Raw genomic sequence first — 27,006 nt, 5'->3', positions numbered from 1 at the left:
CAAGGCCCCACACATTAGCTAAGCATGCACTACAGTAGTACATTCCTAGCCCTTTTTGTTTTCAATTAAAAATAAAAAAATCTTTGTCCTGGAAGTTAAACTTGAGCCACTGTCTGAAGGTAATAATTTTATTTTTATCTAATTGAAAGTAACAGCTTTATAAAAGTTAACTGTTATCCATGCATTGTGTTACACCCTGTAATCCCAGCACTTGAGGCTGCAGCCGGAGGATCATTGTGATTTCAAAATTTTTGCAATCTTCAGACATTAACCAAGGTTTATACTTGGAATGGAAAGAAACCAAGTCTAAGCTTCAAGTGGGTTCATCCTGTTTGTGGTTTTATTTTCAGATTATTAGTTTTAACAGATAAAATAAAACAACTTGTTTTGAGATATGATCTTGCTATGTAGCCCAGGCTGGCCTCGAACTTGCAGCAGCCTTAATCTGTCTCAGTCTCCTAAAGTGCTGGTATTATAGGAATGTGTACGATCTTTCTATGTAGCCCAGGCTGGCCTCGAACTCACGGCAGCCTTAACCTGCCTCAGCCTCCCAAAGTGCTGGTGTTAAAGGTATGCACTATCGTACCTGACAACAGATAATACAGAAAAGACGGGGTAAATTCAACAACATAATCCAATGTTAAAATACTTAATTAGAAGTTGTATCTAAGAAATTACCTCTAGAGTTTTGGACAAATAAAACTATGTAAAATAAAATGGCAGTATCCCAAGTATAATCCTTTACAGAGAACTGAGTGATTAAATCCTTCATAGTCTTTTTCTCTCTGGCATGCATTTACTATGTAAACAACAATAAGGCCTTTTTTCCTATAAGGAAAAACACTGAAGCACTAATTTTTGCAGTTTCTTCCTAATCTTTTTTTAGGGGAATATTTGAAATCCAACTCAGGACCTTGAACATGCCAGGCAGGCACTGCACTGTAGAGCTATATCTTTGTCCCCCATAATCTTTTAACATACAATTTACTTTTGTAGTACAATATGAAACATTCTAGAAAGCAGTTTGTGAAAAAAGTTGAATGCCTTCCTAATCAACTGTTTTGACTACATACTTAGTACTTCTTTCTTTCTGGTTCCTCTACCCAGTATGAATACTTCTTAAGAAATAAATTTGTTGGGCTAGAGATATATCTAAGTGGTAATCTCTTTACCTAGCATATATAAATCCATAGGTTTAACCGACAATCCCACCAAAAAAAAGAAAAGGAAAACGTTTGTTTTAGAAAGGTGGGGTATAGAAAGGCAGCTTTTATTTTTGTTTTTGTTTTTGTAAACCGGGGATTGAACTCAGGCCCTTGCACTTGCCAGCGAAGCACGTAATCTACTGAGCCATCTCCGAGGCCCCCTATTTTTAAGTTTTTTATGCTCCAAAAGATCTTCTATGAGTAAATATTTTTATGGAGAAAAAAATGTTCAGTTTCTACAGAGAACTTTGTATCAGTAACAGTTAAAGAATGTGATTATTGAATGAAAGATATAGTTGAAATCCTTAATTTTAGATAAGGAATCTGGCAAGGAGAAGTAAAGAAACCTACCTAAGACACCTGTGCTTACTTGTAGTCAGTCTCAATCTTCAGGTCTCTTCGACTGATGGTTCTACCACATAAGGCTGATAATGGCTATTTTAAAAATAAATCTGGTGTAATGAAATCTGGTAATTTTATTTGTATGTATAAAAATATGCATTGAATACCTTCTCATTACAGAGAGAATGCTGCTGTAAAGACACAGTTATAGCTTTCATATAAATGAAGATACACTTAGGATTTCGCACTTCTGAAAGGAAAAACTTCCAAGTGAAAACAAAAGGCATTTCTAGAAGAATGCTTGAGGCCTGAAAGGTAAACTTGAGCCACTGCCTGAAAGTAATAATTTTATTTTTATCAAATTGAAAATAACAGCTTTATAAAAGTTAACCATTATCCATGCATTATGATACACCCTGTAATCCCAGCACTCTGGAGGTTGCAGCAATCACTGAGTTCAAGGTCAGTCCTGGGCTACATAGTGAAACTAGGCCAGCCTGAACTATAAAGACCTTATCTCAAAAAAAAAAAAAAAAAGGTCCTGTTATTCAGTTGTATGTATTTGGATAAATGCATGTCACATATCTCTTATTATAAAAGTATCAAAATTTTTCACTACTATAAAATTCTCCAGTGTTTCATCTGTCTGCCTTTTACATACCCCTAAACTCTTCCAACTACTGATTTGTTACTGTGCCCCTTCAAGTTAGCTTCTTCCCTTAGCAGTAGATATTTAAGGTTTCTGTGTGTTTTTGTGTGATTTCTTTTTATTACTGAAAAAAAAATCCATTTATGGACCTAGACATATAACTCAGTGGTAGAGCACTTGTCTAGCATATGTGAGGCTCAAGAGTCAAGCCACAGCACTTCAAAGCAAACAAACAACGAACTTCCCTTTAGGAATGTACCAGTTTCTTTCTTTTCTTTTTTTTTTTTTTTTTTTTTTTTTTTTTTGTATTTAGTACAGGGTTTCACTACACAAATCAGACTCAGTGATTCTCCTGTTTTCAGCCTCCCAAGCACTGGAATTACAGGTACACACCACCACGCCCAGTCTCAGTCTCCCTCTCAGTGTGCCCCAGGGGTGGGGCAGGCATGGGATGCCTGGGATTGAACCCTGGCCTCTGCACTCTGCCTAAGTAGGCACTAAGCGCTTTAGTCCACTGAGCTATCTGGCCAGCCCAGGAATGTACCAGTTTTCTGATTTAATTTCTGTTGAAAGACATCTTGGTTCCTTCCAACTTTGACACTTATAAATAAAGCTGTTATATCTGTATACATGTTTTATTGGACATGTATTTTCAACTCCTTTGAGTAAATACCTACTAACAAAATAGCTGCACTATATAATAAACCCTTTATAGTTTATGAGAAACCACTTGTCTTAGTTACTTTTCTTGTTGCTGAGACAAACACCCAATCCCTAAAGTTAAAGGGAAAAAGATTTATTTGGCTCTGTTGAGGTGTCAGTCCATAATTGGTTGGCTCCAAGGCAGGGTAGTGTGGGGGACAAGCATTACAGAGGAGAAATATTAATGTCCAGTGGAAGACAGCAAAAGCAAGCAAACAAGGAGTGACCATAGCTCTTTCTAAGTTTTGTGTCTTATCCATGCTGCTTAGGGTTGGTAGCACTCACACCCTTAATCATAGTGCCCTTGAGCCTAAATTACACCATGAATCAATCCCAGTGTCACACACTCTAGATCCACCACTTCTGAAAAAGCCCCTTCTATGACTGCATGAGGCTTTGGGGTATCATCTAGATATAAGCCATAACATCACTAAACTATCTTCCAAAGTGACTGTTCCCATTTTGCATTCCCCAAAACTGTAGCAGAAGTTCTTGTTTTTCTGTATTCTTACCAGCATTTGATACTGTCAGTTTTTATTCATTCTATAAGTGTATTGTATTATCCTTATTTTTATTAGTACCTGTTTGCAGTACATAATGATTATATTTGTCTTAGGGAGTTGGTATGCATACACAACATCTTAATTCTATTTACTTTCAGTATCTCATTACTCAGATTTTGTTTATAGTTCCTTATGCCATATGATATTGAACATCTTTTCATGTATTTGTTATCTGTATATATTCTTTAGTTTATTTTCAAGATCTTTTGACCATTTAAAACTTGAGATTTTAAATACTTCCGAGTTTTCAAAGTTCTCTGTATATTTTGGGTACAAGTTCTGTATTTTTTGCAATTTTTTTTTCCCAGTCTTTGACTCATCTTCTTTCCCATTTCTTTACATTTTCTTTTGCAGAGGTTAGAAATGTTTAATTTTAATGAAGTCTACCTTACCAATTATTTATTTCATATATTTTGCCTTTGGTTTAGTATCATATGCCAGCTGGACATGGTGGCATTGCCAGGATTTGGAAGACTGAGGCAGGAGGATTGGGAGTTGCAGGCCAGCTTGAGCTATGTACCAAGCTCATGGCCAGCCTGGGCTGTGTAACAAGACCTTGTCTCAGTAAAAAAAAAAATCAGTCATTACTGCATTCAAAGTCATGTAGGTTTTTTTCTGTGTTATTCTCATGGAATTTTGTACTTTTGCATTTTACATTTAGCTCTATGATCCATTTCTTTTTTTGTTTTTGTTTTTTTGAAGGCTATAAGGTTTATCTACAGTCTTTTTCTTCTTGCATGTATATGAACATTTTCTTTTAGCACCATGGGTTGAAAGCACTATCCTTTCTCTACTAAATTGCCTTTGCTCATTTTGTTGGAGATCATTTGACAATATTTGTATGCATCCGTTTGGTTCTCTATCCTGTTCTGTTGAGCTATTGGTCTATTCCTTATCTCGTCTTCTTCACTCATTGCTTGGCCTGTTTATGTTGTCCTAATTACTATAGGTCTATTGTAAGGCTAATCTTAAAGTAGACTTCCAAGTCTTCAAACCTTGATCTTCAATATTGTACTATTTTGGTCTTTTGCCTTTTGCATAAACATTAGATATATTTTATTAATATGTAAAGTGTCATTTATATTTTGGGATTAAGTTAGGAAGAATTGATGACATGTTAAAATATTGACTTCTCCCATTAATAAATGTGAAATATCTCCATTTATTTAGATCTTTGATTTCTTTCATCAGAATTTTGTAGCTTTCCTCAGATAGTTCCTGTGTTTTTAAATTTGTGTTTTTCCATAAAGGAGGATAAAGAGAGTCAGGTATAGGAAAATGGATGCCCCTTGAGACCATAATGTGAAGTGAAAATAAATCAGACACACGAGCTTAAATATCACATGGTTTCTCTTATATGAGAAATCCAGTATGAGGGCCAGGGATGTAGCTCAGGGGGACAAGTGCCAAGCTCCTGAGATCAATTCCCAGTAAAAAAAAAAAAAAAAAGGAAAAAGAAGAAAAGAAACCAAATATTTAAGTAAAATACAAAATAAAAGAGACAACAGAGTCTAGTGAGATAGCTCATCAGACTAAGCTTCTGCTTAGGCAAGCATAGGGACCAGGGTTCAATCTCTGGCACCACCTGCCACACTGGCCCTGTCCGCAGATGTGCTGAGCCAGCCACCAAGTCTGGGCATGGTGGTGCATAGCTGTAATCCCAGCTCTGGAGAGGCTGTGAACAGGAGAATCACTATGAGTCTGAGCTGCATAGTGAAATCCTGTACCAAATATATTAAAAAAAAAAAAAAAAACAGGGAATGGTGAGATCTTTGGTATATGGGAAGGGAGCCAGGAGACAGGGAGGGGAAAAAAGGGAGGGAAATGAGATTGAAGCCGAGAGGAGTGTGAAGTGCTGTTCATGTGGACCAAGGCCCTACAAGGAATGTGATCATCATGTACTACAAACATGTATGAAAAAGCATATATACATAACTAGGCGTGGTGTTGCACAACTGTAATTCCAGCACTCAGGAGGCTGAGGCAGGAGGATTGTTGCAAGTTAAGGAGATAATTAGAAAATCAAGACCAGCATGGGCTACAAAGTGAGCTCAAGGCCAACCTGAACTGCAGAGTGAGAACTTGTCTCAAAAAGACAAAAAAACAGGACCAGCCAAATAGCTCAGCAGATTAAAGTGCCTGCAAGGGGCTGGGGAGATAGCTCAGTTGAATAACCGCTTGCCTGGCAAGTGCAAGGTCCTGAGTTCAATCCCTGGTTCCACAAAAACAAACAAACAAAAACAAAACCACCTGCAAGCAGGCATAGGGACCAGGGGTTTGATCCCTGAGCCTGCTGTGCCCACCCCCAGGGCATGCTGAGACAGCAATTGAGACTGGGCGTGGTGGCACATGCCTATAATCCCAGCTCTTGGGAGGCTGTAAACAGGCGAATCTAGTAGTGAGACCCTAAACACCCTGTAGACCTCCCCCCGCCCAAAGGACAAAAAAACCATATATACATATGCATATGTCTATACATATATGTGTGACTCTGTACATGTATACATATACATAGAAAGGGGAGGGAGGAAAGGTTAGAAAAAAATTGGGAAATGTCACATTACACATACCAACTTTCCATGATGAACATAATCATGTACTACAAACATGTACTATAAAGAAAATACAAAATTAAAAATCAAAAAAAGTTTGCATATGTTTTGCCAGGAATAAAAGCCAACAAACTAAGCTACATCACCAGTTCTCTTTTAAACTTCATTTTGAGACAGGGTCTCACCAAGTTGTACAGCCTGTCGTCATTTGTGATTTGAAGTAGCTAAGATTACAGGAATGCACTGTCACACCCAGCACCAGTTGACTTTTTTTGTCTGAACCTTGTATCCTGTGATCTTGCTTATTGCAAAAGTTTTTCTTTTACACCCCTCACCCTCACCCCATCGCATTACTTTTTGACCTTTACGGTTTTGTTTTGTTTTTTCCAGAACTGGGGATTGAACTCAGGCCCTTGCACTTGCCAGGGAAGTGCTTATTCCACTGAGCCATCTCTTCAGCCCCAAATCCCATCCCATTACTTTTTCTAAGGCTTCCAATACATTGTTCAATAGGAATGTTGATAAAGGACATCTCTATCTTGTCCCCAGTCTTAGGGAGAAAGTATTTCATTTCTCATCACTAAGAGCTGTGTAATATTAATTGTAGCCTTTTTGTAGAAGTGCTTTATGTAGTTGAAAAAGTTCAACTAGTTTAAAGTTTTTGTCTAAATGGGTGTAAAATTTCATCAAATTTTTTTTAAAAAATGTATTTAGTATAGGGTCTACAGGGTCTTACTATGTAGATCAGACCTGTAGTGATCCTCCTGTTTTCAGTGTGCCAAGCTCTGGGATTATAGGCACATGCCACCATGCCCAGTCTCATCAAATGCTTTTTCTACATCTCTTGATATGATCATATGTCTGCCTAATGTGATTAGGCAGATATGATGCCTAAAATGATTCTGGTGCTTCTTGATACAATTACGTATTTTCACAGCCTGTACTATATAGCAAGACCTTTTCACAAAAAAGACACACACACACACACACACATATGTATATGTATCAATTTGCTCTCTGGTTTAATTTTTCACCATATTTTATGACAATTTATATTTCTTCAGGTTTTTGGGGGGTTTTTTTTTGGCTTTTTGAGACAGACTAACTGTACAGTTCAGGGTGGCTTCAAACTTGCAGTAATCCTGCTTCAGACTCCCAAGTGCTGGAATTACAGGTATGTATGACTATGCCAAGTTTATTTCTTATCATAAAACCTATCTATTAGGAAATTTTCCTCTATGTACTCATTTGTTTCTTAAAGTTGATTTGTTCTCAAGATTAGCTGTATTTCTTTGATCGATCTAGATGTTTTGTACTAATTCTAAAATAGAAATAGATGGGTGTTGTGGAGTATATACCTTTAATCCCAGCACTTGTGAGGCTGAAGCAGGAGGATGACCAAGAGTTTGAGACCCACTTGGGCTATATATTGAGTTCAAAGACAGCCTGATCTATAGAGTGGAAAAAAAATGAAAAAAAAAAAAAAAAAAGAGAACGAAAGAAAGAAATCTTTAAACAGAAATTTATTCACACTTTCTTTATAAGTAATCTATAAATTTGTTATTATTACCTTGTAAATAGTAAATAAATTTAGGGGCCAGGGAGATGGCTCAGTGGAATAAGCACTTCCCTGGCAAGTGCAAGGGCCTGAGTTCAATCCCTGGTTCTGCAAAAAAAAAAAAAAAAAAAAAAAAAAAATAGTAAATAAATTTATATGTTTATTTGCACTTTTATTATTTAACATGTAGAATTTTATCAAATGAATTTTAGGTTTGGACATGGTGGCGCACACCTATAATCCCAGCAGATGGGGGCTGAAAACAGGAGGATCACTATGAGTCTGAGCTGTGTAGTGAGACCCTGTACCAAATACGTAACTGAAAAAGAAAAGAATTTTAACTTTAGATAATTAAAGTTGTTTGTTCTTAAGCTGTTAATGTGATGATGCCATGTTTCTAATTATTTCCTTATTAATTTTGGAAAAATCCTAAGCTGATCATGATGAGTTATTCAAGTTAGTAATTCTAGAATGCACATTTCCGCATATTTTTATATTCCTGAAATTAACATATCTTATAATTGATGGTATTTTATAACTGTTGACCAAATAGCATGTATACCTATAATTTTGCCTATACACAGTCATGAGAATAAGAATTTAAAGAACACATCAGCAGTTTAGAAATAGTAGTGGAGCATATTTTCAACCTCTTGAACCCTAAAGGCCATAGGAAAGGGTTTTGGATGAGAGAAGGCAGATACCAACCATGTTTCATCAACATACCCAAAACTAGATTAAATTAACAGACTTGTTCTGTGTAATCCAAAACCAGTTTAGGAGTTTGGTTTTTGTTTTGTTTTGCAGCATTGCAGATCAAACCCAGGACCTTGCGCTTGCCAGACAGATATTTATGCCACTGAGCTATCTCCCCAGCCCTATATCAGGACTTTGGTTCTTATGTTTTTAATGCATTTTCCTTTTGTTTATTCTTCATGATTTTTATGAAGAGAAAAATTAAACCCTTTGAAAAAGTAGGAAAAATAGTAATTCTGAATTGGAATTGACTCCATGAAATCAGATTCTGAAAACAAAGGGCATGTATTTTCTTTTTGATCTGTGTATAAGAATTTTATGTTCTAAAACTATTTAGAAGAACCTTCCAATAAGTTAAGAAATAAAAATTCTAAATGAAAAGAAAGCATATATCATTGTTATTCATTATTTTTCTTTCTTAGTTGCCCATAAAATAATGGTAAACATAAATTTTGTGGCTTCTTGGATTATACATCACAGAATTTTTATATTTACATTTTATAATTATTTCTAAGCACAGAATTTACTTCTGTATAGGTATGCTGAGGCCGACAGAACAGGAGATAATTGCCACTGAAAAGACAGTCTGTGATTCACAGCTTCCAAGAAGAAGAGGACATGCCATATCCTGCAGGGCCACACAAAACACCACCACGGTTGGTAGCAGGGCTGGGTGGGTGGGGCTGCGAAAGAACCTTTATTATGGTTTTCAGGAGAAAGAATGGACATAGCAGTATAAGCAGGCCAAGTTGGTCTAGAGTTGGCTGGTTTGAGTGATTTTATTGGACTGCAGGGTATATTGGCTGGCTCTGATTGTCTGATAGCTGATCCTGTGGTGATTAGAGGAGGAGGACAGTGACCCCAAGGGCAGAAGTTCTATAAAGAAGGTGGTTGCAACTGGGGAGATAGCTCCATGGTCTAAACACTGGCATGGCAAGTGCAAGGACCCAGGTTCAATCCCTGGTACAGCAAGACCCCTGGGCATGCCATGCAAGCCACCAAAACCAGGCATGGTAGCACATGCCTGTAATTCCAGGCAAGGGGAGGCTGAGACAGAGGGATCACTATGAGTCCAAGTTGTATGGCGAGACTGTACATAAATAAATAATTTTTAAAAAACATATTTAGTATAGGATCTATAGGGTCTCACCATTCAGATCAGACTCATAGTGTTCCTCCTGTTTTCAGCCTCCCAAGTGCTGGGATCATAGGCACATGCCACCATACCCAGCCTTAGTTGCTATCTCAGTGCATCCTGGGGGGCGGGACTGGCACTGCGCCCCAGGGATAGAACCCTGGTCCCTATGTGCCTGCTTGAGCAGGTGATTTAATCTGCTGAGCTATCTGGCCAGCCCAATAATTTAAAAAAAAAAAAAGTGGTGGGTTTCTGTGGATGGGATTATTATGCATAGGAAAGGAAGGTTTACAGAAGACTCATCTCCATGACTGGCTAATTCTGGGAGGAGCAGTGTTTTTCTGGTGAGCAAGGACCCAGAAGAGAAAACATCAGATAGAAAAACTAGAAAATACATTTAATATAAAAATTAAAATTGAGCTATATATTTTTTCCTTATCCTATCTTTGTCTATTTTTGTATCTAGTTTATATTATCCCCTTAGAATGACTTGGATATAATCTCTCCTTACATTACAGAAGAGAACATACAAACTTGAAATTATGTTTTTTTTTTAAACATAATTTTAAAAAGCTTATAAAATGTCTTGCCATGGTATTTATTATGTGGGAAGAATTTTCACTTTCAGTTAAATTATTTTTAATGTTGTATAGGACTATTTAGCCATTATAATTCTTCCAGAATTCATTTCAGTAAATTGTTTCTTTCTAGGTATTTGTCTGTGATATTCTTACCTCTTTAATTTTGCTTCTGTAGTCTTTCTTAAAAATTTTATTTATTTATTTATTCAGTACAAGGTCTTGCTGTGCAACTCAGACTCAGTAATCCCCCTGTCTCAGCTTCCCCAGCACTGAGATTATAGGTGTGCATCACCACACTTGAATTCAGAGCTGGCTGTACGTGCCATGGGTACCAGGGCCCTCATAGCATGCAGTACTGGGGATTGAACCTGTGTCCTTGTGCTTGCGAGGCAGGTGCTTAGACTGCTGAGCCATCGCCCCAGCCCTGTAGTCTTCTTTTTATTCCTAATGTTTTGTGTGTGTTTTTTTTTTTTCTTTCCTCAAATCTTTTTCTCTATAAAGAATCAACTTGTAAAGAAAAAAAAAATCAATTTGTAGAATTACTGGTTTTTCTGCTGCACCTTTTGGTGTATTTCATTGGATGACACTCCAGTATTACTTTTTTTTGTTGTTGTTTTTGCATTTACTATTTTCCTACATTTTTGATTACTTAGCTCATTGTTTTCTTTTTCCTTCATAGAAGCATGACATGAAAATTATTTTATTTTTTAATTTAAAAACATGCTTATTTATGGTAGACAATGTATTTTGACATGTGCATGCATTGTAGAATGGTTCTTTTAAGCTAATTAACACGCATTTTGTGTGTGTGTGTGTGTGTACATGCACACACGCACGTGTGCACACACATTTGCAGGTGCTCACACAATATTGGGCATTAAACTCAAGGCCTTGCATAGGCTACTCAAATCCTGTACCTGTGCACCATACCTGCAGCCCAAAGTTAAGATCTTTTTTTGTGGTAATGACACTTAATACCATTCAGCAATTTTTAAATACAGAATATGTTATTATTAACTATAGTTACTGTGACATACACAGAGCTGTCAAACCTATTCCTTTTGTACAACTGAAATTTTTATCTTTTTTCTAATATGAGAGTTTCCTTTTAAATGCTATTTTCACTGTATCCCTGAAGTTTTGATACATGGTATTTTCATCATGATTCAGATCCTGATGTATTTGAGACAAACATAGATTCTCTTAGGAAAGGTGAATAGCTTTTCTTTCTTTTTTTTTGTGTGGTGCTGAGATTGAATTTGGGACCTTGCCCTTGCCAGGCAGGTGCTTATGTCACTGAGTTATATCCCTTGCCCCCGGAGTTGCATTTTAAATGTCTAATCAAGTTTCTTCTGTATTTTTATGGTTTCTTATCGGTTTGCCTATTGGAGGTATATATAGTGAAGTCTTGCACTGTGATATGTGATAGTGTAATTGATTTTTACACTAATTTCTATCCGTTCTTAAAAAGTTTTTAGAAGAAAATTATGAATATATACAGAAGTAGAATATTAAAGCCAATGTTTGCTATTAAAACCATTTATGAGCTTGAACAAGTATCACTATGTGGCTAGTCTTATGTTATTTAGATCTCCATCTAGTTGTATCCTGTTTTCTGATTTTGATATTTTAAAAACAAACTCTGGATGTCATACCATAGTACATTTTTTGTTGTTGTTGTTCTGTTTTATTTGAGGCACGTTCTCACTATATAGTTCAAACAGGCCTTGAACTGACTATGTAGCCCTGTCTGGTCTCAGATTCAGTTGCAGTGTATGCTTGAATTACAGGTGTGTGCCACCAAGCTTGACTTACATGGTACAACTTTATCCATAAATAGTAACATCACATCATTCATATTACCTAAAAACACAGTTGAAATTCCTTAAGACATTTTTATCAAATATCTAGTCCACGTTCACATTTTCCTGATTACCATGCATACTTACACACACTGATATATAAATAAATATTTTTAGTATTACACATGTAATGTATAATATATAATATGTGTGTATGTACATATCCCCATACTTTTTGGTATTATTTTACTTTTTTTGTTTTATTTTGTGGTGCTTGCAATTAATCCCAGTCCCTTGTGCATGGTAGACATGTACTTTATCATTAAGCTATATACTAAACCCACTTTTTAAAGAATAAGTGAAATTTATACAACTATAACTATGCTTAAATGAGTTCATCCTATTGTTTCAGAACATTTTCATAACCCCAAATAAAATCTTATACCCGTTAGGTAGTTATCCCATTTCCTTCCCTTGAACCCTTGGAATTCCCCAGTTTGCTTTGTCTCTGCATTTAGTCAATTTAAATATTTTAATTAAGTTGCTTTTAACTTCCAAATTTCATTTATCTTAGTTTTTAATTTTTATTAGTACATACCGGCAGAATGTAGCAGTCACACTTATCATGGAGAACTGTTCATAACACATCTTAATTCTTTTTACTTTCCTTTCTCTCCAGCTCCCCTACCTCTATTTCTTGGTCCACTTCCCATTTGCAAAAGATCTATCTCCCTGTTTCCTATTATTTTCTATTTTGTTCTCTAAAGTATTTGTAAGAAACCATTACTTTCTTGTATGTATTAGTTCACTTCACATTATGGTCTGCAGGCTATATCTATTTTCCTGCAAGTGACTCATATCTATCCTTTATTAGCAGAGTAATCTGTTGTGTGTAAACAGTACACTTGCTTTGTATGTCCATCTATTCATGGACATAAAGGCTGCTCCCATAATTTGGCTATTATGAATTGTGCTGTTATAAACTTGGTTAGACACTTATTTCTATATTGTTATTATTACTTATTTATTTTTTAATTTTTTCCCATAATTTTTTTGAGAAACAAATAGCAATGAGACAGTTTCAAACCAAATTGGTAGGACAGTTTCAATAATTAACACATTGCATACATTCTTCCTAGTGGTTAATTGCTGTACAAGATGCAGACATGATATCCTATTTACAAACACTATTAGAACAAATCCCTCTATTCATTAAGAGAATGTAACTATATATCTATCCTAACCATTCTGAATACACAGATACAAAATGGACATTCATCTGTATCCCCTTTTCTTGTTTAGTTCCATTATTTGAATATTATAGGTGTGTTAACTCAGCAAAATATTCTAAAAGAGTCTAGTAGTCCATAATAGTATTGGGTCTTCTGCTTCACTGGCAGTGTCAGAAATTGTTGGCCTGAGTCCCCTACAGCTCAACATAACAGCATGGCTTTACTTCTTATACTTCATTTTTATACTTTTCTGCTGGATGGTTAAGACCAAGATAAAGCAAGACCTATTCAACAAGAGTTACAGCTTTTGGGTCTGATAAGGTCAGTGAAATCCCCTCAGGACTTATCCTGAGATCCTGTACCTCAGTTTTAACTTATTTCAATTTGCATTTCTTTAATGGCCATAGCTGTTGAATGTTTTTCGTATTTACTGGCCATTTGTACTTCTTCTGAGAAGTATCTGTTTATTTCATTGATGGATTTTTCGTTGGCTTTCATTTTGGGAAGTCTTGGTTTTTTTAGTTCTTCCTCTTCCTCCTCCTCCTCCTCCTTCTCCTCCTCCTCCTCTTCCTCCTCCCTCTCTTCTTCTTCTTCTTCCTCTTCCTCTTCCTCTTCCTCTTCCTCTTCCTCTTCTTCATTTCTTTTTGGTACCAGGGATCTGACTCAGGACCTTGTGCTTGCCAAGGAGGCATTTAAGCCACTGAGCTATCTTCTGACCCTTTAGTTTTTTATTTATTCTAGTTATTAGTCCTCTGTGTGAGGTATAGCCAGCAAAATTTTTTTTCACATTCTTGATCATGGTGTTCTATAGACATCTAATTTTTATTTATTTTTGTGATCCTTTATGTGATGCATCTAAGAAACCATTACCAAATCCAAGATCACAAGGATTCAACTCTGTGTGTGTGTGTATGTGTGTGTGTGTGTGTGTGTGTGTATGTGTTATTTTAAAAGTTGTACAGTTTTAATGCTTACATTTGTATCTTTTATTTCCCCCCAGTACCGGGGATTTAACCTGGGACCTGCGCTTGCCAGGCAGGTTTTTATGCCACTGAGCTATATCCCCAAATCCAGGGCTTATATTTAAATATTTAATACATTTTAAATTTTTTTGCCCACTATTCCTTTTCATGTGGCTCTTCAGTTTTCCCATGTTTTTTTTTTTTTTTTTTTTTCTAGCAAATGCTTTTGGTACTATGTTAAGTATAACTTAACAATAGGTAGATGCATTTATTTTTTCACTTTATTTCCATTGTTCTGTATGTGTATCCTTGTGTCATTGTCATTTTTTTTTTTTTTTTTTCTTGGCAGTGCTTGTGATGAAATCCAGGACTTTGCTTATGCTAAGGCAAACACTGCTGGTAAGCTATATCACCAGTCCTATACTCTTAATTACTATAGCTTTATTACAATTTTTAAAATCTGAAATGTGAGACTTCCAACTTCATTCTTTTTCAGAAACATTTTGGTTATTCAGGGGCCCTTGAAGTTCTGTATAAATTTTAGGATTAGCTTTTCCATTACTTCTTAGAAGAGTATGATATTATAATAATGATTGCATTGAATATAGATTGCTTTGTGTATTATTGCCAGCATAATAGTACTACTTTCTAATGTGTGAACACTGTATACCTTTTCAAGTATTTAGATCTTCTGAAAAGCTTTTTGTACTTTGTATAAAAATATTTTCCTTTTTTTTATTAGATCCATTCCTATGTATTTTACTCTTGTCAATGTTCACAGTTTTTTATTGTCTTTTGGGGGAATACATGAAAATATTTTGATTTTTGTAATTTCTAATGACAGGTCCCACCACAAACTATTTTATTTATTTATTTACTTACTGTTTTTGAGATATGGTCTTGCTCTTTAGTTTAGGCAGGCCTTGAACTCACTTTGTAGTCCAGTTTGGCCTTGAACTCAAATGTGATTCTCCCAAGTGCTGCATCAGGTACTGTGAGCTGGGCTTAGAAGAATGTGCCATCACATCAGGCAAAATATTTTATTTTACACCAACTTTATAGCAAAATATTTTTAGACCAGCTTTATATTTATAGTAAAATATTTTATTTTAGACCAACTTCATAGCAAAAGAATCTTTACAATGTCTAGTCTCCCATATTACCATGAGTGGAAGTGTCTTTTAAAAAAATTTTTATTAGTACATGTTTACAAAATGTAATTTAAAATGGTAAGTTGGTTCATGTACATAATGCATCTTAATTCTTCTTAAATCCCCTTTCCCTCTCCTCCACCCCACCCATATCTGAGATCCTTTCCAGTTCACTAAAGGTCTCCCTGTTTCCTATTATCTAGCTTTTATTTGGCTCTTTATACTTTGTGTCTCTCATATAAAGGAAACACCATGAGATATTGCTTGGCACAGTCATTCAGTGGTTTCTACTCTGTGGCTACTGTCACTTTATGTACGTACGCCAAGTCATTGCTTTCTTTGCCTAGCTCCATGGCCTGTAGGTTTATAAGGGGCTTTCCCTACTCCGGATGATCCTTTGTGCATACACCCCAGATAGTAGCAATTGCACAAGCTAAGGCAGATCTCTGATCATGCTGGCAGATGGGGAAAGCAAACAGATCACTGAGCTTTGTGCTGGATGTAGGGACGGGGTGAGGGCTCTAGTTGTCACTGGATTTATTTCCAGCACTTTCAGGCTTACCCTCCTCCAAAAGCCTCACAGGAACAGCCTGGCTTCTCACCAGGCAAGCTCTTATTCTACTGAGCATCTCCCCAGCTCCCTGGCTTCTCACCTCAGAGAGTAGAACTCCTCTAAGTCTTTCCTAGCCTGAATTTAAACTTCTCTGTCTACTCTACACCCTCTCTGTTACTGTCTCTTATGCCCGTCAGCTACCCAGTCACTGAGTGACACCAGAAATCCTGAGATTTAGTCATTGTGCAGCTCCATCTTGAGCAGTTAACCTCTTGCCAAAGTGGCTTTTGATTAAATCCTCTTAAATATTGCAGGCACTACACTGGATTTGTTCTCGAACTCTAGCCTGCCATGCAGGAGTCACTTTCCAGGTAAAAGCCCAATGCTGCTTTTTGCAGTTCACTGTAACTATGGGCTTCTCTTGGGGCTAGCACTGCCAGCTCAGTCTCTTTTTTTGTCCCTAGCACTATTCTCTTCAGGCTTACCTTGTGTCAGTGGAGATGGCCTAGGGCCCCTTTCCAAAAGGCTTCCTTGGCTTTTCTTTGCTGTGCTCTGTTTCTCCAGCTGCTCTGCAGTTTCCAGGTTTCCTGTCTGCTCCCTCCTGATTTGCAATTTCCCCCCACCCTTCACCCAGTTGTTGTTTTCCAGGTATCTCCATTCCAGTTCCTTGGAGAGGCTATATTTTGTTCTCAGTCTCTACTTTGCCATTTTCAACTTTTTGAATTTTTAAAACTGCTTCAAAGAAATTTTATTTGTAGGTGATATAGCGTGCAAAATTCAAAACAACAGAAAGGTATAAAATTGCTGTTCTGTAGCCCAAGAGATAACTATAGGCTACGTCGTATTTTAGGAGTTTTTGTAATAAATTAGATCAGAATACAGTTATTAATTTAAATCTGAAAGGTAAGGCGATGTGAAGGTACTTTGTAGCTGTAATATTAAAAGCAGACTGATTTTATTGCCTTGTAAAATTGTCCCTATTGAGAACCAAACCAGTGTAGTTGGTCTAAGTGACTTGTATTTTTGTCATTAAATACTTTTCATTTTCCAAGCCTGTCAAGCTAATTTCAAATGGTATGGTTAAATATTAATGGCAAGAATTGTGTGCAACTAGGCAGGGTTATACACTCCTGTAATCCCAGCATTTGGGAGTCTGAGGCAGGAGGATCACTGTGAATTTGAGGCCAGCCTGGACTATATAAGCAAGACTCTGTCTCAAAACATCAAAAGTACCTGCAAGAAACAAAAAGTTGTTTTCAGAAGTTCTCCCTCATCTGTAGTTTTTGTTTCTATGGTTTTAGTTACTTGTAATCAACAGTTGCCTGAAAATATTACCCAGATAATGGAAATTTTCAGAAATAAACAATGCCAGGACTGGGGAGATGGCTCAGTAGAATAAGCGCTTGCCTGGCAAGCGCAAAGACCTGAGTTTAATCCCTGGTTCCTCAAAAATAAATAAATAAACAAAATAATGCCTAAGTTTTAAATAACTTATTACAGGATATTATTGTAAGTGTTCTAGTTTTTTTGTATGTGTTCTAGTTTATTAATAATAATTGTTCTTTTACTAGTATGTGTTGTAACTAAAAAATGAGACAGGCTTGAAAAGATGTTACTACAAGATGTTCTTAAAAACGGGAGATTCCCGTGGGATCCCAGCCGAACCCCCAAATGTTGTAACTCAAAAATGAGGCAGGCTCGAAAAGAAAAGAAGCACTTTATTTTAGCTGGTACCCAGCGGCAGACACCCCCACAAGATGCTGAGGTGCACGCTGGGAGCATGAGGGGAGTGGGTATTTAAGCCAATAAACCACAAAAGCTGACGTCAAGGGTTCATCTAGGGGCTACAGTTAAAAAATTACCTGTTTCTAATGAACAATAACAGGTACAGTGGTGGGTACAGTTTGTAACTGGGAACGAGGGCAAGAACAGGGCATTGGGCTGGAACTAGATTCAGGTGTACACAAAGGACAGCGTGAGAAAGGCCCAACTGCAGGTTCTCAAGTAGAGAACAGGGGCACAGTGGAAAGTTACAGCATTTAGAATGGCGCATACAGAACAAGATGGTGGTGCCTATGTCAGGTTATAACAGTTAATAAAGTTTCAGTGGAAGCATACAGAGTTACAAAATTGGAATCAATTGCACAGGTTATAACAGTATGTAAATTAAACTTTATCATAGATGTGTATGTATAGACAAAACCAAAACCCATAGTGATATAGGGATTAGTACAGTCCTTAGAGTTTACAAGCATCCATTAGAGTATTTGCAGTATATCCCTTACAGATAAAGAGGAGATTGTTGTGTATATAATTCACATCTGCCTTGGCACCTCTTTGCTTAAACTGTATATTGTTACAGTAGGACACACCCAGCTCATAAAATTAAAAGCCTTTATTTGGATTAAATCATTGTGAAATGAGTAATTTTGAGTTATTTATAAAGATATACCATTTCCTGTCATACAAAAACAAGTTTAATCATCTAGTGTAAGAATGTAATTAAAGGTTGTATGAGAAAACTACATAATCATCTGTGCTTTCCCTTGAATATATTCTTATCTTGCAAATGGTCTTATCTAAATTTTATAAAGTTCCACAGTAGCGTGCCAGCCCTGCCCTGGGGCTCACTGACAGTAAATGAGACTAGATGTGGTGGCACACGCCTGTAATCCCAGCTCTTGTGAGGCTGAAAAACAGGAAGGATCATTGAGAGTCCAATCTGTGTAGTGAGACCCTGTGGACCCTGTACTGAATATATTTAAAAAAAAAAAAAAAAGTTCCTTAGTAAAGGACATACGAGATTTAAGGTAAAACGTCATGAATATGTAAAATGCTTTAGTTTTTCAGACATTTGAACTCTTGCAGCTATTAAATAATAGGAGAAAATGGAATTGAGTTCAACACCAGAATGGAAGAGTCTAACGATTCATTAGAAGCCAGCTGTAATGATGATGAAACATCCCGAACAGATGTGCAGGAATTTGAGGTAGAGACTCAACTGAAAACTTCTTTTTCTTCTTGGGAAAACAGCGTGCTATTTGTTAGATGACTTTTTATGTCTAAGGAATACTTACTATATTTAATGATTTAAGATTTTACTACTAAATTGCTTATATAGTCTATTATGTTTTATTTCATAATACAGAACTTTATGGAAAGTAAGACATTCATTAAAAGTTATATACAAAAATTATGTACAAAAATGTATATTGAATTGTATTTCATCACTTCAGAGTACATTCCCATGGCCTAATTATTTTTATAACATTTGGATACTAGAAAATAAAAAGCAGTAGGTTCACTAAAGAAATATTTTCTATCCTATAAATTGACATTCTTTTTTAAAAAATATGTTTGGTATACGGTCTCACTATGCAGCTCAGACTCAATGATCCTGTTTTAGCCTCCTCAGCACTGGAATTATAGGTGTCTGCCACCAGTGCAGTCTGGGAGGTCAGGGGAGGGGTGGCTCAGCATACCTGGGGGCGGGGCTAGCAAGGCATTTGGTGCCAGGGATGGAACCCAGGTCCCTGCTCTTGCCAAACAGACAGACCGCTGAGCTATCTCACTGGCCTTAAATTTACATTTTTATCAAAGTAAAATAAACTAGCTTTTAAAAAATGTCTTACCATTTTTATTATGTATGTTCTGTTTTTTAGATAAACTTTGCATTTTCTTTTAGTTTATTAGTACACACATGCAATACATAATGATTGCTTTCCTTATGGGAAGTTAATACTTGTACATAACACATTTTAATTCACTTCTCTTTCCCCCTGTTCTTTTTATTTCTTAATCCCCTTCCTTTCTTCGTGTGTATATGTATTTATCGTATATAATGTTTTCTTTTTAAAAAAATAGTGACAACATATTTTGCAAAGACCTAAGTAGGATTTTTGTGTGTGTGTTTTGTTTTGTTTTGTTTTACAAAAGCATCTAGCTTGTATGGACACCAGGGATCCTTCCTTTGGACAAAATGATTCTCCGACAGTTTTGTCTGTCACTACTGCTGAAGCAAATGATACACTCACACCACAGGATATCCCAGGACCCCTAACTGAGACCCCAACTCTTTCTGCAGAGCAGTTCCATCTAGTGGACCAAAATGGGCATCCTGTTCAATATGAACTTCAGTCTCTGGGAGATTCACAAATGGTGAGTATATTTTATAAATAACCAGTTTATGCTATTTGGCAATAGGTAGTCTTACTAGATGACCTTAATTTCTTGGTACTATTGATTTATCTTGTGTTGAAAATTCTGTGTTCATGACTTTCAGTTTTATGTAAGGATTTTAAAGGCTCTTTTCAGGCCTGTAAGTAGCACTTTAAACTATTTTTACTAAGCCACTTCTATCTGGTACACTAGTCTTTTAAGATGAATTGGAACCATAACATAATGTGCTAAAATTTACATATAATTTATGTGTTTCTCAGTATGTGCAATAGACTGAACTAGTGACTTGCATATGACAGGCCAGCAACCTCTCTTAAAAAGAATGCAATTTCTAATGGCTTTCTTCAGAGATGTGTGTCTATTTATTTCAGAAAATTTCCCATTTTTTTGGGCCCGGGAGATAGCTCAGTAGAATAAGCACTTGCCTGGCAAGTACAAGGGCCTGAGTTCAATCCCCAGTTCTGGAGAAAAAAAAAAAAAAAAATTCCAATATTTTTATTGGCTTTTTTATTTGGGGAGAGTAATTATTTTGAGTTCTTTATATATTCTAAACAGAAGTCCTCTGTCCAAGGAAATACAGATAACAAAGATAGATAATAGGAAGTAGGGAGATCTTTTTCAAAAGGAAAGGAGAAAAAGAGATGGAGGGAAAACGGATTTAAAAAAAAATTAAAAGAAAAAAGTAGAAACAGAGCTTTTGCAGTGGGAAAAGGACATTAAGAGATGGAAGGAACAGGGAGGGATGGGAGTAGAAGAAATAGGGGACACAAGAGAATTAAGATGTGTTGTGTTCACATACTAATTCCCCATAATAAATGTAATTATTATATATTACAAACTTGTACAAATAAAAAATGGTTTAAAAAACAGAAAGCAGTACAAATGAAGAGTCCATAGGTTCATCCTTCTAATCTTTGTAGGTAGATAGTATGTATTTTGTGAATAATAGTATGCACAGGTGAGAACAGTGAGAGTGCAGATTCAAACTGTTGGTTCAAGTGTTTTTACAAAGTGTCATATTTTGAATAAAGGAGATGAAGAATGATCTTAATTTGTTTTAAAAATAATATAGAAAGCCTCACTGCCCCAGTTTCGGAGGACCTGGGCTTTACAGTGAAATAAGCAATAAAAAGAACAGAGAGCAGCTGTTTTTGTTATTTTTTTAACTTGTTAAAGCTGCGCGTGTTTGGACCATCAACTCACCAAAATGTGGCGTCTAATGAAATTTTGAATCTCAGTTGTTCTCTGCTTTTAATGTCATGTCTATTTTTCTTAAAAAAAAAAACAAAAAACAAAAAAAAACACACACACATGGCTAAGAGTACTTTTCCATGCATTTTGAAAATATTTTCTAGAATTAGGTAGGTCCCTAGGGCTACACGCAGGCCTACGAGAGGGATCGGTATAGATGTGTCCAACCATAAACTACCGCGGAGCGACACAGCTCAGAAAAGCCTCAAACTGACAATTATGAGAGGACACATAAGGGTTTCAATAGATAAATACAACAAGGCAAGTTCTCATGTACTCAGCTATTCCACAGCGACAATGAAAGAATTCACAGCTAATGTCACGGACTAGATCCCAAAGGACCCACAAAACTTTTTGTGTGTGGAAGATGACTACATCGAGATAGTCCTAGGCTTGCTCTCAGGGGACTCCTGGCGCTGGCCAGAGGAATGTGGTCCTATGGGGTGGAGCTGGTGGGAGGGGGCCCCTGGGCCGTTGTGGGGAAGGCTGATGGTGGTCTCCACCTCCTTATTCCAATCTCACTGTCTGGTCTGGTTGTCATGCCCCTCTGCCGGCTTCTTTAAGTTTGGAAGCCAGCTGCTCACCACAGACTGAACACTGTGAGCCCAAATAAATTTCTCCTCCTTAAAGAAAAGAAAGAAAAATGATCCTAATTGAAATAGAAATAATTATTGAGAAAAACTTCTAAGGTATTCTCTAGTTAATAAAGAGTACATGTATATAAATAATACTATAAAAGATAATGATCCTCTTTTTGTTTTTCTGATTTTCCCAGCTTTTCTATGTGTATATTTACAGTATTATTTCACAGTAAAAATTCTTTTTTTTTTTTTTTTTTTTTTTTTTCAGTACCAGGGATTGAACTCAGGACTTGTGCTTGCTAGGCAAACATTCATTCTACTGAGCTATCTCCCTGGCCCTAAAAATTCTTTTTAAAAAGCACAGTAATTTCAATTATAAATTACAACACAGATAAACAACCATTTTGCCTAGGGTCTAGAGCATTCTAGAGTTAAATCTGTGCTCTATTTTCTTTAGATTCTTAAAGAATATTGGTGATGTGCCTAAGAGAAGTGTGTAGGGAAGGTTTTTTAATATAATTTTATGTAATAAAATTTTTAAACATTATGTAATACATAAATTGTATGTGTGGTTTTTTTTTTTTTCCTTCATTGCTAGAAGTTGATCAGAGTGGTAGTGTACTACCAAATACACTCCTAATCCAGGAAATCTTGGTTTTGGCTTAGGCTAGATATATTTCTGAGCCTATCCCAGGACTGAAATGCGAGGAAAGGGTAAGCTTCTATAACCATATTAACCAGCAAAGGTTCATATGCAAAAAATAATTTAGAGTGGAACAGCTACATATTAATTTTTTACATCCAGAATTAAATACTTTGGTACTTTCCCCTTTTATTTACTATTCATCCAACAGAAGAATCTAGAAGTCCAAATGTACGAAAGGCTGTCATTTTATACATGCTACTGTGCCTTAAAAACAAGATTATTTGATTCTGGAAAAGTTACCATTTTTTAAAAAAATTAATTTATTTATTTTATTTATTTGTGTGTGTGTGTGGCCAGCTCAGCCCACCAGGGGGGCGGGGCTGGCTGGCATGTGGTGCTGGGGGATTGAACCGTGGTCCCTGTGCTTTTTTGCTAAGCTTGTTCTAAGTAGGTGCTTTAGACCACTGAGCCATCTCACCAGCCCCAAAGTTACCATTCTTGTAATTAAACTTTTTATTCAAAATGAAATGAAGTAGCTGTAGTAGAATAGATAGCACATTCTGAGTGGAATAGTAAAACTGTGTCAATAGGAGACCAGTAAAACAGATAAAGTATGTAAGAAGCCTAAAAATTTACTTTAGTTTTGGCAGGAGAGGGGGTAGCTGGAATTGAATTCAGGACCTTAACTTGCTAGGTAGGTGCTGTGCTGTTGAGCCAAATTCCTGATCCCTAAAAACTTACTTTCAAGTCATTTGTTACTTATGTTTTCAAAGAAGTTCAAAATATTTTCTCCAAATTTAGATGCCTTTTTAGTTGCCATTCCTCTCAACTTGGGTGTATTTGTTGAATTGAAAAATAGTACAGTAATTCCTTGTGGGTTGAGGCTATTTGGACACTCCCATTGTCATCTTTGTGGAACAACATGGATGCATAAATGCAGAAATGTAAAACTCCTGTTCCTCAAGGACCTGCCTAGCAGGTGCAAGGACCCAGGTTCGATCCCCAGTACTGCATGCTGTGCTGGCCCCAGAGCCCCGGGTGTGCCATGCCGACCACTGAAACCAGGCATGGTGGTGCATGCCTAGAATCCCAGTGCTGGGGAGGCTGAAACAGGAGGATCACTATGAGTCTGAGCTGCATAGTGAGACCCTGTACCAAATAAATAATTTTTTAAAAAGTAAAAAAAAAAAATCCTGTTTAATTAGATAGCTAACAAGTTACCATTTTTAATTCATGCCAGTGACATAAAATACAGGACAAATGATTTCTACACAAAAGTCAAACATATATGGATAATACAAGTAGAAGAGCATAAATTTATTAAGTTCAGTTACAACTATGTTCAGATTACTAAGTAATTAGACTTCATATATGTATTATAATGATTAAGACCATGAGTAATAGCCAGGCATGGTGGCACACACCTGTAATCCTAATGCTTGGGAGTTTGAGGGAGGAAGTTCCCTGTGAGTTGAGGCTACCCTGGGCACATGGTGAAACACTGTCTCAAAAAAACAACAAAAGGGCCAGGGAGATGGCTTATTAGAATAAGCGCTTGCCTGGCAAGTGCAAGGGCCTGAGTTCATTCCCCAGTTCCACAAAAAAAAGACCATAAATAATTAAGACCATGGCCTGTAGGGTCAAAATGACTATTTTGAACCTTGGCTTTGCCACTTGTCCATTGCAAGACCTTAGAAAATATTTTTGTGTGTCTCAATCTTTTCATCTATAAAATGGGGAAAATAATATCCTTTGTAGAGATACGTATGTGTTTTTGTTTTGGCTCAGTATATTCTGTTAAATCATTGTAGGCATATGCGTTTAATTGTTTTTTAATGCTTCCAAGATGATCGTTGCTAGCCCATCAGAAAATGGACAGGTGCTTCATGTAATTCCATCTACCCAGACAGGAATGGGACAAGTGATTGTACCTCAGGGGCAGCTTGTGGATACAAGTAGTCCTCAAGGTGAGTAATAATGAGATTCTGGGGATTTGAGAATGTTTGGAAAGGAATACATATTCTGGAAAATCACCTTATGAAAATCACATTTATTTCTTTAGGTGAGATTGTAAGCTGAATAATTAGGAAAAAATCTCAGCCCAAATAAATTTCAAGTTCATTTTTCAACCCTATCTAGGTTAGCTGTCTATTTCATTCTGGAATTCTATGAAGCTGGTTGACTCCTGCTTACTCTCAAATGACCAGTGAGCATAAAATAAATTCTTCTTAATTATAATAACAGAAATAATAATAGAAACAATAACAAGAATAGAGTGCTTAGCTTTAGGAGTTTTTTACATTTGTATTTTTATTAATATTTTTTGTTAGTCCTGTGGCTCATTACCTTTTTAAACTATCATTTTTATCCTGTTGCCCTTTATCTCTTTTCTGTATTTCTTCTGATTCAAAAAGAACAATAATTTCCTCATTTCTTTTTAGTTATTCTTTCTTGACCTATTTGGTAACATCCTTATTGTCTTATTTGGCTTCCATCCCTTTCCCATCTATTTGGATCCATTTTCTAACTTTATACCTACAGTATTTTGTTGCTCTTTCATAGGAGATGGCTTATGGTAGATATTTATATGATCATTTGTTCTTTCTTAGCAGTCACTGAAAAGAAAAAAAGTTTCCAGAAGGTCTAAATACAGTATATAAATTTAAAAATTCTACATTTTCCTGTAACAAATAGTATAATGATTATTTCTACCATATTTAAATACTAGACTTTTAGTATAAGTTCTAAAAACTTAACTACAAGATATTAGTGGTAGGTATTATAATTTAAAAGTAAACAGGGGCCAGGGAGATGGCTCAGTGGAATAAGCACTTCCTTGGCAAGTGCAAGGGCCTCAGTTCAATCCCTGGTTCCACCAAAATAAATAAATGAATTAATTAATTAAAAGTAATTAAATTTATTGGAGACATTTTCAATAAAGCATTTTAAATTTTGTTTTCTTTGGCTTCAGAACAATTGTCTTTTTTATTACAAATATGAAGGTCTAGTTAGATATATTTTCATAATAAATACTGATGTTATTTTGTTCTTAATCTTATGTTAAGATATCTCTGAAGAGAAATCCAGTGACAGGAGTATACCAACACTAAGAGTGGATGCTCTGGCAGACAGCACTAGTAGTTACATCCTCCATTCTCACACGTCGCTCACGTTGCCCAGAAAGTCTGAGGTCAGGTGAGTTAGTGGGAAGGAGAACCCATCTTTTGATATCATCATAGAAATCTCTTTTGAAATTATCACATCAAAAAGTTGAGATAGAAAATGGAAGAAACTATCATCAAATATATATGTAATTATTTTAGTGGCATCTTGAAAATAATGCTATTCTAGAGACTACATATCAAATATGCTGCTTTTCTGCAGTGTCACTTGCCTAGCTATCTTCTTAGGTTATAGAAAGGCTGTATCATCGCTAATAGATTTTAAGACCAAGAGACATCCATTCTAGTTCTTAAACATTTTTATTGGTTTCATTAAGTTTTATGATAAAAATGTTTCTGCTCCCTTCTATTTCAATTTGGTACCAGGAATCAAACTCAGGACCTTGCACTTGCCAGGCAGGCACTTAGGCCTCTGAGCTATATCCCCAGCCCAAAAAGTTTTTTCTTGAAATAACTCTATTCAGATAACTTAGAGAAGTAAAAAAATCAAGAAATCTTTTCATGAAAAAAAGAAATCTTTTCATGGACACAATTGTTTTATTGTTTTTGCTTTTTTAATTTTGGAACAGGGTCTCACTATGCAGTTTAGGCTGGCTGGCTATGTGTTGCACACTGTTCCTTGAACTCACAGTGATCCTCCGTTGTACTGGGATCACTGGCTTGCATCACTATGTGTGGCTATGTTTGTTACTCTTAACAGATCATCTGAAATTGTTTCATTAGCTCTTTCTTTGATAAACGAAAAATGATTACATAATGAGAATACAGTTGGCCATGTTAGCACATGCCTGTAATCCTAGCATTTAGCTGGCTGAGGCAGAATGATTGCTATGACTTTGAGGCCAGGCTGGGTCTCAAATTGTGAGCTATGTAGTCAGTTAAAGGGCAGCCTGAACAACACAGAAAGACCCTTGCCTCAAAAATCCAAACCTTGGGTCGGCCAGAAGCTCAGCAGATTAAAGTACTTGTTTAGGCAGATGCAGGGGCCTGGGATTCTATCCTGGCCTGCTGTGCTGGCCCCACCCCCGGGGCACGCTGGGAAGGTGATTGAGACTGGGCATGGTGGTGTATGCCTGTAATCCAACCTGTGTAGTGAAACCCTGTAGACTGTGTAGTACTAAATACTTTTAAAAAAGACAAAAATCTAACCTCCCCCAAAAGAATACAAAATAAATTTTAAGAGAGACATATAAAATACTTAAATATTATGAGGGTATGTGTAACCCAGAAAAAAGTTAAGCCTTTGATTTAGTAGTGAATAAAAATAGTAATGATTAAAGCATATGATAATAAATGGTTTGGTCAACTTACGGTTGTTAAAATTTTTACTGATGGGATCAATATATTGTCTTTGATAATGCTTAAGAATATAGAGTAGTTAAATGCTTTTCATGTGTATAGAACCATGTGTTTATATATATATA

At 36.2% G+C, this 27,006-nt stretch overlaps 1 protein-coding gene across 1 annotated transcript in view; it reads left to right on the top strand.

Annotated features, from left to right (window-relative positions):
- Positions 1-27,006, top strand: part of Carf (calcium responsive transcription factor) — a 91,799-nt gene that overhangs the window by 3,923 nt on the left and 60,870 nt on the right. The window contains exons 2-8 of the mRNA XM_012513702.2: positions 1,728-1,862; positions 8,865-8,983; positions 14,389-14,438; positions 18,612-18,732; positions 19,680-19,901; positions 24,307-24,367; positions 25,466-25,583. Of these exons, the coding sequence (XP_012369156.2) occupies positions 18,655-18,732; positions 19,680-19,901; positions 24,307-24,367; positions 25,466-25,583 (479 nt within the window). The 5' untranslated portion in view covers positions 1,728-1,862; positions 8,865-8,983; positions 14,389-14,438; positions 18,612-18,654. The remainder of the gene's footprint in view (positions 1-1,727; positions 1,863-8,864; positions 8,984-14,388; positions 14,439-18,611; positions 18,733-19,679; positions 19,902-24,306; positions 24,368-25,465; positions 25,584-27,006) is intronic.

Source organism: Octodon degus, unplaced genomic scaffold (assembly GCF_000260255.1).
Source record: "Octodon degus isolate 3935 unplaced genomic scaffold, OctDeg1.0 scaffold00016, whole genome shotgun sequence".
NCBI classification, from domain to species: Eukaryota; Metazoa; Chordata; class Mammalia; order Rodentia; family Octodontidae; genus Octodon; species Octodon degus.
The sequence above is the reverse complement of the archived record's forward strand: the minus strand, read 5'-3'. Positions and strand labels throughout refer to the sequence as shown.